The sequence below is a fragment of the Chrysemys picta genome, chromosome 16 (assembly GCF_011386835.1).
Source record: "Chrysemys picta bellii isolate R12L10 chromosome 16, ASM1138683v2, whole genome shotgun sequence".
Lineage (NCBI taxonomy): Eukaryota > Metazoa > Chordata > Testudines > Emydidae > Chrysemys > Chrysemys picta.
This window is the reverse complement of record NC_088806.1, coordinates 8,515,176-8,528,300: the sequence shown is the minus strand read 5'-3', so window position 1 is coordinate 8,528,300 and position 13,125 is coordinate 8,515,176. Positions and strand designations below refer to the sequence as shown.

The following is a 13,125-nucleotide window of genomic DNA, read 5'->3' as shown; positions in this document are numbered from 1 at the left end:
GTTAGTTAAACAGAAATTCAAAGGTACAATGACTAGAGTGAAATCCCTGCAAGCTGCATGGACACTTTTCAAAAACACAATATTAGAGGCCCAACTTAAATGTATACCCCAAATTAAAAAAACACAGCAAAAGAACTAAAAAAGAGCCACTGTAGCTTGGCTTAACCATGTAAAAGAAGCAGTGAGAGATAAAAAGGCATCTTTTTAAAAGTGGAAGTCAAATCCTAGTGAGGTATATAGAAGGGAGCATAAGCACTGCCAAATTAAGTGTAAAAATGTAATAAGAAAAGCCAAAAAGGAGTTTGAGGAACAGCTAGCCAAAAATTCAGAAGGTAACCACAAAATGTTTAAGTACATCAGAAGCAGGAAGCCTGCTAAACAACCAGTGGGGCCCCTGAACGATCGAGATACAAAAGGAACACTTAAAGATGATAGTCATTGCAGAGAAACTAAATGCATTCTTTGCTTCAGTCTTCACGGCTGAGGATGTTAGGGAGATTCCCAAACATTTTGTGGGTGACAAATCTGAGGAACTGGCACAAATTGAAGTGTCACTAGAGGAAGTTTTGGAACTAATTGATAAACTTAACTGTAACAAGTCAACGGAACCAGATGGTATTTACCCAAGAGTTCTGAAAGAACTCAAATGTGAAATTAGGGAACTATTAGCTATGGTTTTTATCATGTCCTTTAAATCAGCTTCTGTACAAAATGACTGGAAGATGCTAATGTAACACCAATATTTAAAAAGGGCTCTAGAGGCGATGCTGGCAATTACAGACCAGGAAGTCCAACGTCTGTACTCTTGGGGCAAATTAGTTGAAACAATAGTAAAGAATAAAATTGTTAGGCACATAGTAGAACAAAAATTGTTGGGCAAAAGTCAACATGGTTTCTGTAAAGGGAAATCATGTCTTACTAATCTATTAGAGTTCTTTGAAGGTGTTTACAAACATGTGGACAATGGGGATCCAATGGACACAGTGTCCAGAAAGCCTTTGACAAGGTCCCTCACCAAAGTCTCTTACATATATTAAGCTGTCATGGGATAAAAGGGAAGATCTTTTCATGGATTGAGAACTAGTTAAAAGACAGGGAACAAAGGGTAGTGATAAATGGTAAATTTTCAGAATGGAGAGGAATAACTAGTGGTGTTCCTCAAGGGTCAGTCCTAGGATCAATCCTATTCAACTTATTCATAAATGATCTGGAGAAAGGGGTAAACAGTGAGATGGCAAAGTTTGCAGGTAATACTAAACTGCTCAATATAGTTAAGACCAAAGCAGACTGTGAAGAACTTCAAAAAGATCTCACAAAACTAAGTGAATGGGCAACAAAATGGCAAATGAAATTTAATGTGGATAAATATAAAGTAATGAACATTGGAAAAAATAACCCTAACTATATGTACAATATGATGGGGGGAAATTTAGCTACAACTAATCGGGGGGAAAAAATCTTGGAGTCATTGTGGATAGTTCTCTGAAGACATCCACGCAGTGTGCAGCAGAGGTCCAAAAAGCAAACAGGATGTTAGGAATTATTTAAAAATGGATAGACAATAATACAGAGAATATCTTATTGCCCTTATATAAATCAATGCAAACAACTAATTTAGACCCCTTCATTTTATATGTATATTTGGCATTATGTTTTCCAGTGGGCTGCAGTATGTGCTATCCTGACATTTAGTACTGCTGAGATCCTGCATTCAGGAATATCCCTGCCCTTCCTGTTCCCTTTCTCCACTGAACCCCACCAGCCCATGCTTACTGTTTCCAGCTTCCCCAGGACTCACTCTCTGTCACTGGACCTGTCTGTCAGCAAGAAGCAGTGCCAGGGAGACTTGCCCTCTCTCTGGAGACTTCGATTTCTGGAAAAACTACAAGGAGTCTGGTGGCACCTTAAAGACTAACAGATTTATTTGGGCATCAGCTTTCATGGGTAAAAACCTCACTTCTTCAGATGCAGAGAGTGAAAGTTACAGATGCAGGCATTATATACTGACACATGGAGAGCAGGGAGTTACTTCGCAAGTGGAGAACCAGTGTTGACAGGGCCAATTCAATCAGGGTGGATGTAGTCCACTCCCAATAATAGATAAAGAGGTGTCAATTCCAGGAGTGGAAAAGCTGCTTCTGTAATGAGCCAGCCAGTCCCTATTCAAGCCCAGATTAATGGTGTTACATTTGATTTCTGGGGCGTGGTTTTAGTTTCTTGGTGTTTTAGAGCCTCTTTGAAATTTAATGTCACAGACACTCACCACAGTGCAATCTGGACTGTTGAACAGCTGTGTCCCCTCAGTTCCCCAGGCTGGGGTGCCTTTTACACTGCTTTACTGTGAGAGCAGCCACTCCTGGGCAGTTAACACACAGTCTGCAGCATGTAACTCGCTCTCAGCTACACAGTTTTGAGTGCTGCTAGTCAGCAACTCACGAATTGCTGTACACCACAGGAGAACTGCAGAAAATTCTCTGGTCCCAGACTTTCCACCAGAAATGTGCATCTTGCCCTGTCCAGAAGACTACTGAACAATGCAAGCTCATATGAAGTCTATTATTTCATCAGTGGAAAATGATATGCTCCAGCCTTGTTATCCCAAATGGAGTTTCCAATACACTTTAATCCAAACATACTGAAGGGGAGGGGAGAGATCTCCCTTTTGTAACACCTAGCCAGCCAGTTTGCTGTAAAATCCCTGTTGGTGTGAGTTCTCTGCTTGCTTTACCTGTAAAGGATTAACAAGCCCACAGGTAAAAGAAAAGGAGTGGGCACCTGACCAAAAGAGCCAATGGAAAGGCTAGAACTTTTTTAAATGGGAAAGTAACTTTCCCTTTGTCTGTTGGTCTCCTTAGAAGGAGACATGGAGTAGCAATGCTGTGCATGGCTTGAACCAGGTATGAAAATTCATCTTCCCTACCTAGAATAAATTATTTGAATAGGGAATGTTTAGACAGACACAATCAGGTTTATTTTTTATTTTGGCTTTTGGATCTCCTCTGTGCTATCCGAGATGCTTTTGTTTCCTTGTAAGCTTTAAGCTGAACCCCCAAGAAAGCTATTTGGGGTGCTTACAAAAATTAATTTTCTTTTAAGAGCTAACAAAAGCCTAAGTTCCAGATGTATTCCTTTCCTTTTTAATTTTAATAAAATTTACCTCTTTTAAGAATGGGATTGGATTTTTGGTGTCCTAAGAGGTTTTTGCATGTTGTTTGATTATCTGGTAGCCACAGCTAATTTCCTTTGTTTTCTTTCTCCCCTCTTTTCTGGAGGGGAGATGAAAGGGCTTGAGGGTGCCCCAGAGGGGATTTTTTTGCATTTGGGTCATGGCAACATTTACCAAGCCAAGGTCAGAGAAAAGCTGAAACCTTGGAGGTTTACTACAAGCCTAGAGTGGCACCAATTAATTTTAGAATCCTTGCGGGCCCCCACTTTCTGCACTTAGAGTGACAGAGTGGGGATTCATCCCTGACACATACTATGTACAAAATTGATCATTATTTTGTAGAAGAGTGAACATGGGGGTACAGACTTGCACAGTGTCTGTGTTTTCCCAACATATATGTGGGTATTTCAATCCCTCACAAGCAAGGTGTTTGGCATCTTCAAAGACCAGGGGAGCCTGACCTGGGAATTCACTGGTTTATTAAGTGACTCTGTATGGAATTGAGAGACACTTTATATTATTATTTTATTATGAATACCAATATGATAAAATTGCAATGAATTCTGCTAGTGTGACAATGCGGTTCTGGCGGAACCCAACTGAGAGTGCCAACTCAGGACAAATTGCTGAAACAGGGCAGTTACAGCCCAAGGCTGGGTTTTTTCCACCTCTAAGGCAAACCAAACCAGCCAGACTAAGAGGACTTCGGTCTCACCCCACTGGCTAACCGCAAGTCTCACAAGCAATCTCTTTAGACACTCCAGTTTCCTAGTATTACCACCAGTGCCACTCGTTATGGGGACAGATGGTTATGAAAACCAATACCCCAGTAAAAGAAAAAGGTTCTCCTGATCCCAAAGGACCAAGCCCCAGACCCAGGTCAATATACAAATCAGATCTTACCCACAAATCACGCTGTTGCCAATCCTTTAGCATATAAAATCTAAAGGTTTATTCATAAAAGGAAAAAGATAGAGATGAGAGTTAGAATTGGTTAAATGGAATCAATTACATACAGTAATGGCAAAGTTCTTGGTTCAGGCTTGCAGCAGCGATAGAATAAACTGCAGATTCAAATCAAGTCTCTAGAATACATCCCCCCGCTGGGATGGATCCTCAGTCCTTTGTTCAAAGATTCAGCTTGTAGCAAAGTTCCTCCAGCGGTATGAAGCAGGATTGAAGACCAGATGGAGATGAGGCATCAGCCTTATATAGTCTTTTCCAGGTGTAAGAACACCTCTTTGTTCTTACTGTGGAAAATTACAGCAAAATGGAGTCTGGAGTCACATGGGCAAGTTCCTGCATACTTTGCTGAGTCTCAAGGCATATTTGTCTTCTCTCAATGGGTCCATTGTATAGCTGATGGTCCTTAATGGGCCATCAAGGAGGCTAGGCAGAGCTAACACCAGTTTGTCTGGGATGTCACCCAGCAGCATAGCATAAGTTTGAAATACAGACAGTATAGAGCCAATATTCATAACTTCAACTACAAAATTGATACACGCATATAGACAGCATAATCATAACCAGTAAACCATAACCTTGTCTTAGACACCCCATTTGACCCCCTTTATGCAAGATTTGCGTGCCACTACAGGACCTTGGTTGCAACAATGATCTATATGGTCCCAGATTATATCAATAACGTCAGAGCTAGATGTGCCATGTAAGGTGTCAATGAAAATATTATGATTTTCCAAGTATGATAATTTTGTTTCTATCTTTGTATCATCTTTGTATTGTGAGTTATAGATATGTAGGGTATATCTGTATTTCCAGACTTGTGCAGTGTTTCTGGGTGACATCCCCAGACATATTGGCATCAGCGCTGCCTAGCCTGTTCGATGGCCCATCCAGGGTCATCAGCTGTACAATGAGCCCCTGGAAAGAACTAAGAGGATACACCTATTGAGTCAGCAAGACATGCAGGGGTATGCCTGTGTACTGAGAACTCCAAGGCTTTTCCATGCCATGTGCTGTGAAGCTTGTGTTTGGGCAAAGGAAGTAGAAGCCACACGGCAAAAGGAATATAAAGGGCAGTTGCATCATCTCCATTTTGTCTTCAATCCCTCTTCCTACCTCTGGATCAACTTCTCTACAAACTGAAGCCTTGAACAAAGAACTGAATAATGTGGATGTGTTCCAGACATGCTTTCAAGCCAGGAACTTATCAATACAGCTAAGAACCAGATATGTAGATTTCTGAATGTATCTGACTGCTTTCCCATTGAACAACTCCCTTTTTCTTTCTTTCTTTCTTTCTTTCTTTCTTTCTTTCTTTCTTTTATAATAAACCTTTAGTTTGGATGCTTTCTGTCGTATAAACCTTTAGTTTAGATTCTAAAGGATTGGCTGGCATCATAGTATTTTGGGTAAGAGCCAAACCTATAGTGACCTGGTAATGTGGCTGACTCTGAGCTCACAAGAACACTGTTTATATGAGCAGAGTTTTTAAATAACCTCTCACTGTACTGGACCTAGGTGCTGCTTGGGAGTCAGAGAAGTGCAATGCAATAAAGGGGGCTGTGATTTCTTTTTTCCGTTTCTCGATAACCAGCGTGGGGGATCAGAAGCACAGTTTGTGAGTGGTCGGTGAATTTAACTTCAGTGTTAACCACCAGTTTGGGGAGCATCTGCTCTGCCTTTTTCAGCCTACCCTGATCTTGGCATTTTCAGTGAGGACTGCCCCAGGCACACCAGGTCACACTAAGTACTAAAGTTAAATTAATAGTGTTTTTTATGTCACAGTCGTATGAAATCAACTGAACTCCTTTGTTTTCTTTCATCTGAGCAGGGTTTCTAGTTTCCAAATCTGATGTGATCTCCCAGCTGGAACAAGGGGAAGAGCCCTCGGTCCCAGATCTCCAGGGTTCAGAGGAAAGAGAGATCCTGAGAGCTCCCTGCACAGATGAGGAAACATTAAACCAACTCAGAATCTGTAAGTGCCTGAAAGAAACATCTGGGATGTCCTACAAAGCCTTTGGGACTTCTCTCAGTTCATTATTGTCCCTAGCGGGATTGTATCCTCAGGGTAAATATAGCTCATGGCTTCCTGTAGATCCTAGCAGACACCAGGTAGTAGCTTCCTCCCTTCCCCCTGTGAAGTTGGATGGGATGTGAAAGCCAAAATGATCCCCTCATCTCTCCTATTTAGGGGAAGAATTTGGAAGAGTTCATTTCCTGTTTTTATTTAACCTCTCTCCAGCACTTGTTTTGGTTTGGCCTTCCCCTTTCCATCCCTGTTTGAGGTTTCTGTCTCTATCACAGCAGGTGATGCAATGGTATGTGAGAAAGAGGAGCAGAATTCTCAGCAGGAAAATGTTGAGCAAGTGGATAAACACAGAGCATTGTCGCAAAGATCAAAAAGGAATGTGTCCAGGAGTTATGAGAAGGAAAAATCCTGTGAGATTCAGCACAGACCAGAAAGAGAGCAAGGACACCAGCCAGGGGAGAAAATGGGTACATTTATTTACTGTTGGGGAACTCAGAAGAGTGTCAAGGAAACCACAACACAGCAGGAAATCCTCGTGGGAAAGAGGAAAAATACATGCAGCGAGTGTGGAAAATGCTTCACTAAAAGATCAGCCCTTTCTGTACATCAGAGAATCCACACAGGGGAGAGGCCCTATGAATGCCGTGAGTGTGGGAAAAACTTCATTACCAGCTCAGTCCTTTCTAAACATCAGAGAATCCACACAGGGGAGAGGCCCTATGAATGCCGTGAGTGTGGGAAAAACTTCATTACCAGCTCAGTCCTTTCTAAACATCAGAGAATCCACACAGGGGAGAGGCCCTATGAATGCCATGAGTGTGGGAAAAACTTCATTAGCAGCTCAGGCCTTTCTAACCATCAGAGAATCCACACAGGGGAGAAGCCCTATGAATGCCGTGAGTGTGGGAAAAACTTCATTAGCAGCTCAGCCCTTTCTAGCCATCAGAGAATGCACACAGGGGAGAAGCCCTATGAATGCCGTGAGTGTGGGAAAACCTTCACTCACAGTTCTCACCTTACTGGGCATCAGAGAATCCACACAGGAGAGAGGCCTTATGTATGCAGTGAATGTGGGAAAACTTTCAGTCACAGCTCACACCTTATAGGGCATCAGAGAATGCACACAGGGGTGAAGCCCTATGAATGCTGTGAGTGTGGGAAAAACTTCACTTACAGATCAATCCTTTCTAAACATCGGAGAATCCACACGGGGGAGAGGCCCTACGAATGCCATGAGTGTGGGAAAAACTTCATTACCAGCTCAGCCCTTTCTTACCATCAGAGAATCCACACAGGGGAGAGGCCTGAGGAACCACCTGATCAGCATCTTGTACAGGAGAAGATCAAGAATGAGCTCTCAAAACTGGAGACTCTCACACAAATCCAACCTTCCACACAAACTTCCACATGGCTGGATTTGACAAAAATGAGACAAGCCATTTACAATGCACACTTCATTTCTCTACAGAGGAAAAAGTAAGACAGTAAACTATCTAAACTCCTACCTGCCACAGGGGGCTACAACGATGGCACCCTCAACTCACCTAACAATATTGTTAGTCCATCCAACCACACACTTAGCCCGTCCGAAGAGTCTGTCCTATCTCAGGGACTCTTTCTGTCCCACCATCCCCACAAACATGATACAGTTTTGCGGTGAACTGGAAGCCTACTTTCGTCGTCTCTTGACTCAAGGAATATTTTCAATGCACCACTGAACAGAGCACTAGCCCACAGGAACCCTCCTACCAACACTACAAGAACAAGAACTCTGCGTGGACTCCTCCTGACGGTCAAAATGACAGACTGGACCTCTACATAGAGTGCTTCCGCAGATGTGCACAGGCTGAAATTGTGAACAAACAACATCGCTTGCCCCAGAACCTCAGCCATACAGAACGCAATGCCATCCACAGCCTTAGAAACAACTCTGAGATTATAATCAAGGGGGCTGACAAAGGAGGTGCTGTAGTCATAATGAACAGGTCAGATTATGAGCAGGAGGCTGCGAGGCAACTCTCCAAGACGGCATTCGACCGGCCACTATCCTCTGATCCCACTGAGGAATACTAAAAGAAACTACACCATCTGCTCAAAAAACTCCCGGTTTGGGAACAATCTATACGGGACATCCCCAGAGCCCTGACCAGGGCTATTCTATCTGCTACCCATGATCCATAAACCTGGAAACCTTGGACGTTCCATCATCCCAGGCCTTGGCACTCTTACAGCAGCATTATCTGGCTATTTGGACTCTCTCCTCAGATCCTACGCCACCAGGACTCCCAGCTATCTTCGAGACACCACCGACTTCCGAGGAAACTACAATGCATTGCTGTTCTTCCTGAAAACACCATCGGGGCCACCATGGATGTAGAAGTGCTTTACACCAATATTCCACATGAGGATGGACTACAAGCTGTCAGGAACAGTATCCCTGATGAGGCCAAAGCATGCCTGGTGGCTGAGCTTTGTGACTTTGGCCTCACCCACCCCCATTTCAGATTTGGGGACAACTTATACCTTCAAGTCAGTGGCATTGCTATGGGTACCCGCATGGCCCCACAGTCTGCCAACATTTTTATGGCTGACTTAGAACAACGCTTCCTCAGCTCTTATCCCCTAGTGCCCCTCCTCTACTTGCTCTAAATTGATGACATCATCATATGGACCCACAGAAAGGAAGCCCTTGAAGAATTCCACCTGGATTTCAACAATTTCCACCCCACCATCAACCTTCAGCTTGGACCAGTCCACACAAGAGAGACACTTCCTGGACACTACAGTACAAATAAGTGATGGTCACATAAACACCACCCTATACCAGAAACCTATTGACCACTATACTTACCTACATGCCTCCAGCTTCCATCCAGGACACATCACACTATCCATTGTCTATAGCCAAGCCCTAAGATACAACCGAATTTGCTCCAACCCCTCAGAAAGAGACAAACACCTACAAGATCTTTATCAAGCATTCGTAAAACTACAATACCCACCTGGGGAAGTGAGGAAACAGATTGACAGAGCAAGACGGGTACCCAGAAATCACCTACTACAGGACAGGCCCAACAAGGACAATAACAGAACACCACTGGCCATCACATACAGCCCCCAGCTAAAACCTCTTCCACGCATTATCAACGATCTACAACCTATCCTGGAAAATGATCCATCACTCTGGCCTTGGCTACACTAGCGCTGTACAGCGTTGCAACTTGCTTCGCTCAGGGGTGTGAAAAAACACCCCCCTGAGCGCAGCGAGTGCAGCGCTGTAAAGTGCCAGTGTAATCAGCGCCTGCAGCGCTGCAAGCTACTCCCCTCAGAGCTGTGAATCCTCAAGTGTAGCCAAGGCCTCTAACCGATCTTGGGAAGCAGGCCAGTCCTTGCTTACAGACAGGTTTTTTGCGGGGGAGGGATAGCTCAGTGGTTTGAGCATTGGCCTGCTAAAGGCAGGGTTGTGATTTCAATCCTTGAGAGGGCCACTTAGGGATCTGGGGCAAAAATCAGTACTTGGTCCTGCTAGTGAAGGCAGGGGGCTGGACTCGATGACCTTTCAGGGTCCCTTCCAGTTCTAGGAGATCGGATATCTCCATATATTATTATTATTATTATTTATTTTTATTATTATATACCTGACTATCACTACTGATATGTTGTGTGGTTGGTGAAGTATTCTACACCAGAGAAGTGTAAAATTACTCCAAGGAAGGTCAAAGATTTGACAAGAACTCAGGTAGAAATTGCAGGTACTGGTGGTTGATTTTCATCCCAGAGATGGAAGCTATGGTGACCTGTGGCCCAGGTAAAGTATTTTTAGAACACTGCTCCCTAGTTAAGTGGCATTGATCACACTCCTAAAGAATGCCATGATTAAATTGGGAACAACTGTCTTTACCATTTGGATCCAAAATTTCATGAAGCACAGAGAGAATCATAGAAGATTAGGGTTGGAAGAGACCTCAGGAGGTCATCTAGTCCAACCCCCTGCTCAAAGCAGGACCAACACCAACTAAATCATCCCAACCAGGGCTTTGTCAAGCTGGGCCTTAAAACCTCTGAGGATGGAGATTCCACCACCTTCCTAGGGAACCCATTCCAGTGCGTCATCACCCTCCTAGTGAAAAAGTTTTTCCTAATATCCAACCTAGATCTCCCCACCCTGCAACTTGAGACTATTGCCCATTGTTCTGTCATCTGCCACCACTGAGAACAGCTGAGCTCCAACCTCTCTGGAACTCCCCCCTTTCAGGCAGTTGAGGGCTGCTATCAAATCCCCCCACACTCTTCTCTTCTGCAGACTAAACAAGCCCAGTTCCTTCAGCCTCTCCTCCTTAGTCATGTGCCAGCCCCCTAATCATTTTTGTTGCCCTCCTTTCTCTAATGGGGGGCCTGAAACTGGATGCAATACTCCAGATGTGGCTTCACTAGTGCCGAATAGAGGGGAATAGTAATTTCCCTCGATCTGCTAGCAATGCTCCTACTAATGCAGCCCAATATACTCTTAGCCTTCTTGGGAACAAGGGCACGCTGCTGACTCATATCCAGCTTCTCATCCACTATAATCCCCAGGTCCTTTTCTGAAGAACTGCTGCTTAGCCAGTCGGTCCCCATCCTGTAGCAGTGCATGGGATTCTTCCGTCCTAAGTGCAGGACTCTGCACTTGTCCTTGTTGAACCTCATCAGATTTCTTTTGGCCCAATCCACTAATTTGTCTAGCTCACTCTGGACCCTATGCCTACCCTTCTGCGTATCTGCCTCTCACCCCAGCTTAGCGTCATCTGCGAACTTGTTGAGGGTGCAATCTATCCCATCATCCAATTCATTAATAAATATGTTGAACAAAAGTGGCCCCAGGACTGACTCCTTGGGCACTCCGCTTAATACTGGCTGCCAACTAGACATTGAGCTGTTAATCGCTACGTGTTAAGCCTGACAATCTAGCCAGCTTTCTATCCATCTTATAGTCCATTCATCCAATCTGTACTTTAACTTGCTGACAAGAATACTGTGGGAGACCATATCAGAAGCTTTGCTAAACTCAAGATATATCACATCCACTGCTTTCCCCATATCCCCAGAGCCAGTTATCTCATCATAGTAGGCAATGAGGTTGGTCAGGCATGACTTGCCCTTGGTGAATCCATGTTGACCGTTCCTGATCACCTTCCTCTCCTTCAAGTGCTTCAAAATGGTTTCCTTCAGGACCTGCTTCATGATTTTTCCAGGGACTGAGGTGAGGCTGACCGGTCTGTAGTTCCCTGGGTTCTCCTTCCCTTTTTTAAAGATGGGCATTATATTTGCCTTTTTCCAGTCATCCTGCACCTCCTCTGATCGCCATCAGTTTTCAAAGATAATGGCCAATGGCTCTGCAATCACATCAGCCAATTCCCTCAGCATCCTCAGATGCATTAGATCTGGACCCATGGACTTATGCATGTCCAGCTTTTCTAAATATTCCTTAACCTGTTCTTTTACTGCTGAGGGCTGCTCACCTCCTCCCCATACTGTGTTGCCCAGGACAGCAGTGTGGGAGCTGACTTTGGCCTGTTCTACACTATGAGTTTAATTTGAATTTAGCAGCGTTAAATCGAATTCACCCTGCACCTGTCCACACAACGAAGCCATTTTTTTAAAATAAAGGGCTCTTAAAATCGATTTCTATACTCCTTCCCGACGAGCAGAGTAATGCCGAAATCGATATTGCCATTTTGAATTAGGGTTAGTGTGGCCGCAATTCGATGGTATTGACCTCCGGGAGCTATCCCACAGTGCACCATTGTGACCGCTCTGGACAGCAATCTGAATTCGGATGCACTAGCCAGGTAGACGGGAAAAGCCCCGCGAACATTTGAATTTTATTTCCTGTTTGCCCAGCGTGGAGAGCACAGGAGACCACAGAGAGCTCATCAGCACAGATAACCGTGGAGGCCGATAATCGAAAAAGAGCACCAGCATGGACCGTATGGGAAGTACTGGATCTGATGGCTATATGCGGAGAGGACTCAGTGCTAGCAGAACTTCGTTCGAAAAGACGAAATGCCAACACTTTTGAAAAAATCTCCAAGGGCATAATGGAGAGAGGCCACAATAGGGACTCGGATGAGTGCTGCGTGAAAGTAAAGGAGCTCAGAGAAGCCTATCAAAAAACAAAGAAGGCAAACAGTCGCTCCGGGTCAGAGCCGCGGACATGCCGCTTCTACACCAAGCTGCATGCAATTCCTGGAGGGGGTTGCCACCACTACCCCACCTCTGACCGTGGATTCCGAGGTGGGGGTAATCTCATCAGCCACACCTGAGGTTTCTGCGGACGGGGAAGAGGAGGACGAGCTTGTGGAGCGGACACAGCACTCCATTCTCCCCAACAGCCAGGATCTTTTTCTCAGCCTGACTGCAGTACCCTCCTAAGCCAGTATCCAAGACCATGACCCCATGGAAGAGACCTCAGGTGAGTTTACCTTTTAAAATATAAAACATGGTTTAAAAGCAAGCGTTTTTTAATGATTACTTTTCCCTGAGGACTTGGGATGCATTCGCGGCCAGTACAGCTACTGGAAAAGTCTGTTAACGTGTCTGGGGATGGAGCAGAAATCCTCCAGGGACATCTCCATGAAGCTCTCCTGGAGGTACTCCAAAAGCCTTTCCACAAGGTTTCTGGGCAGTGCAGCCTTATTCCGTCCTCCATGGTAGGACACTTGACCACACCATGCTAGTAGCAAGTAATCTGGTGTCATTGCATGACAAAGCCTGGCAGCGTATGGTTCAGGTGTTTGCTGGCATTCAAGCAGCATCCGTTCTTTATCTCGCTGTGTAATCCTCAGGAGAGTGATATCGCTCATGGTAACCTGGTTGAAATACGGGAATTTAATTAAGGGGACAGAGGTGGCCATTCCTACTGGGCTGTTTGCCTGTGGCTGAAAAGAAATCCTTCCCTGCAGTTAGCCAAGCATGGGGGTAGGGGTGG

The 13,125-nt window shown here is 44.6% G+C and overlaps 1 protein-coding gene and 1 long non-coding RNA gene across 15 annotated transcripts in view; one reads left to right on the top strand and one right to left on the bottom strand.

Annotated features, from left to right (window-relative positions):
- The window catches only part of LOC135975998 (uncharacterized), a 268,614-nt gene that overhangs the window by 164,458 nt on the left and 91,031 nt on the right, over window positions 1-13,125 (bottom strand). The gene's annotated exons all lie outside the window — the stretch shown is intronic.
- Window positions 1-13,125, top strand: part of LOC103307018 (zinc finger protein 501-like) — a 34,256-nt gene that overhangs the window by 10,751 nt on the left and 10,380 nt on the right. For all 14 annotated transcript variants that reach the window (XM_065569920.1, XM_065569917.1, XM_065569923.1 and 11 more), the window contains 2 exons: window positions 5,961-6,104; window positions 6,434-12,609. In XM_065569920.1, the coding sequence (XP_065425992.1) occupies window positions 5,961-6,104; window positions 6,434-7,638 (1,349 nt within the window). In that variant the 3' untranslated portion in view covers window positions 7,639-12,609. The remainder of the gene's footprint in view (window positions 1-5,960; window positions 6,105-6,433; window positions 12,610-13,125) is intronic.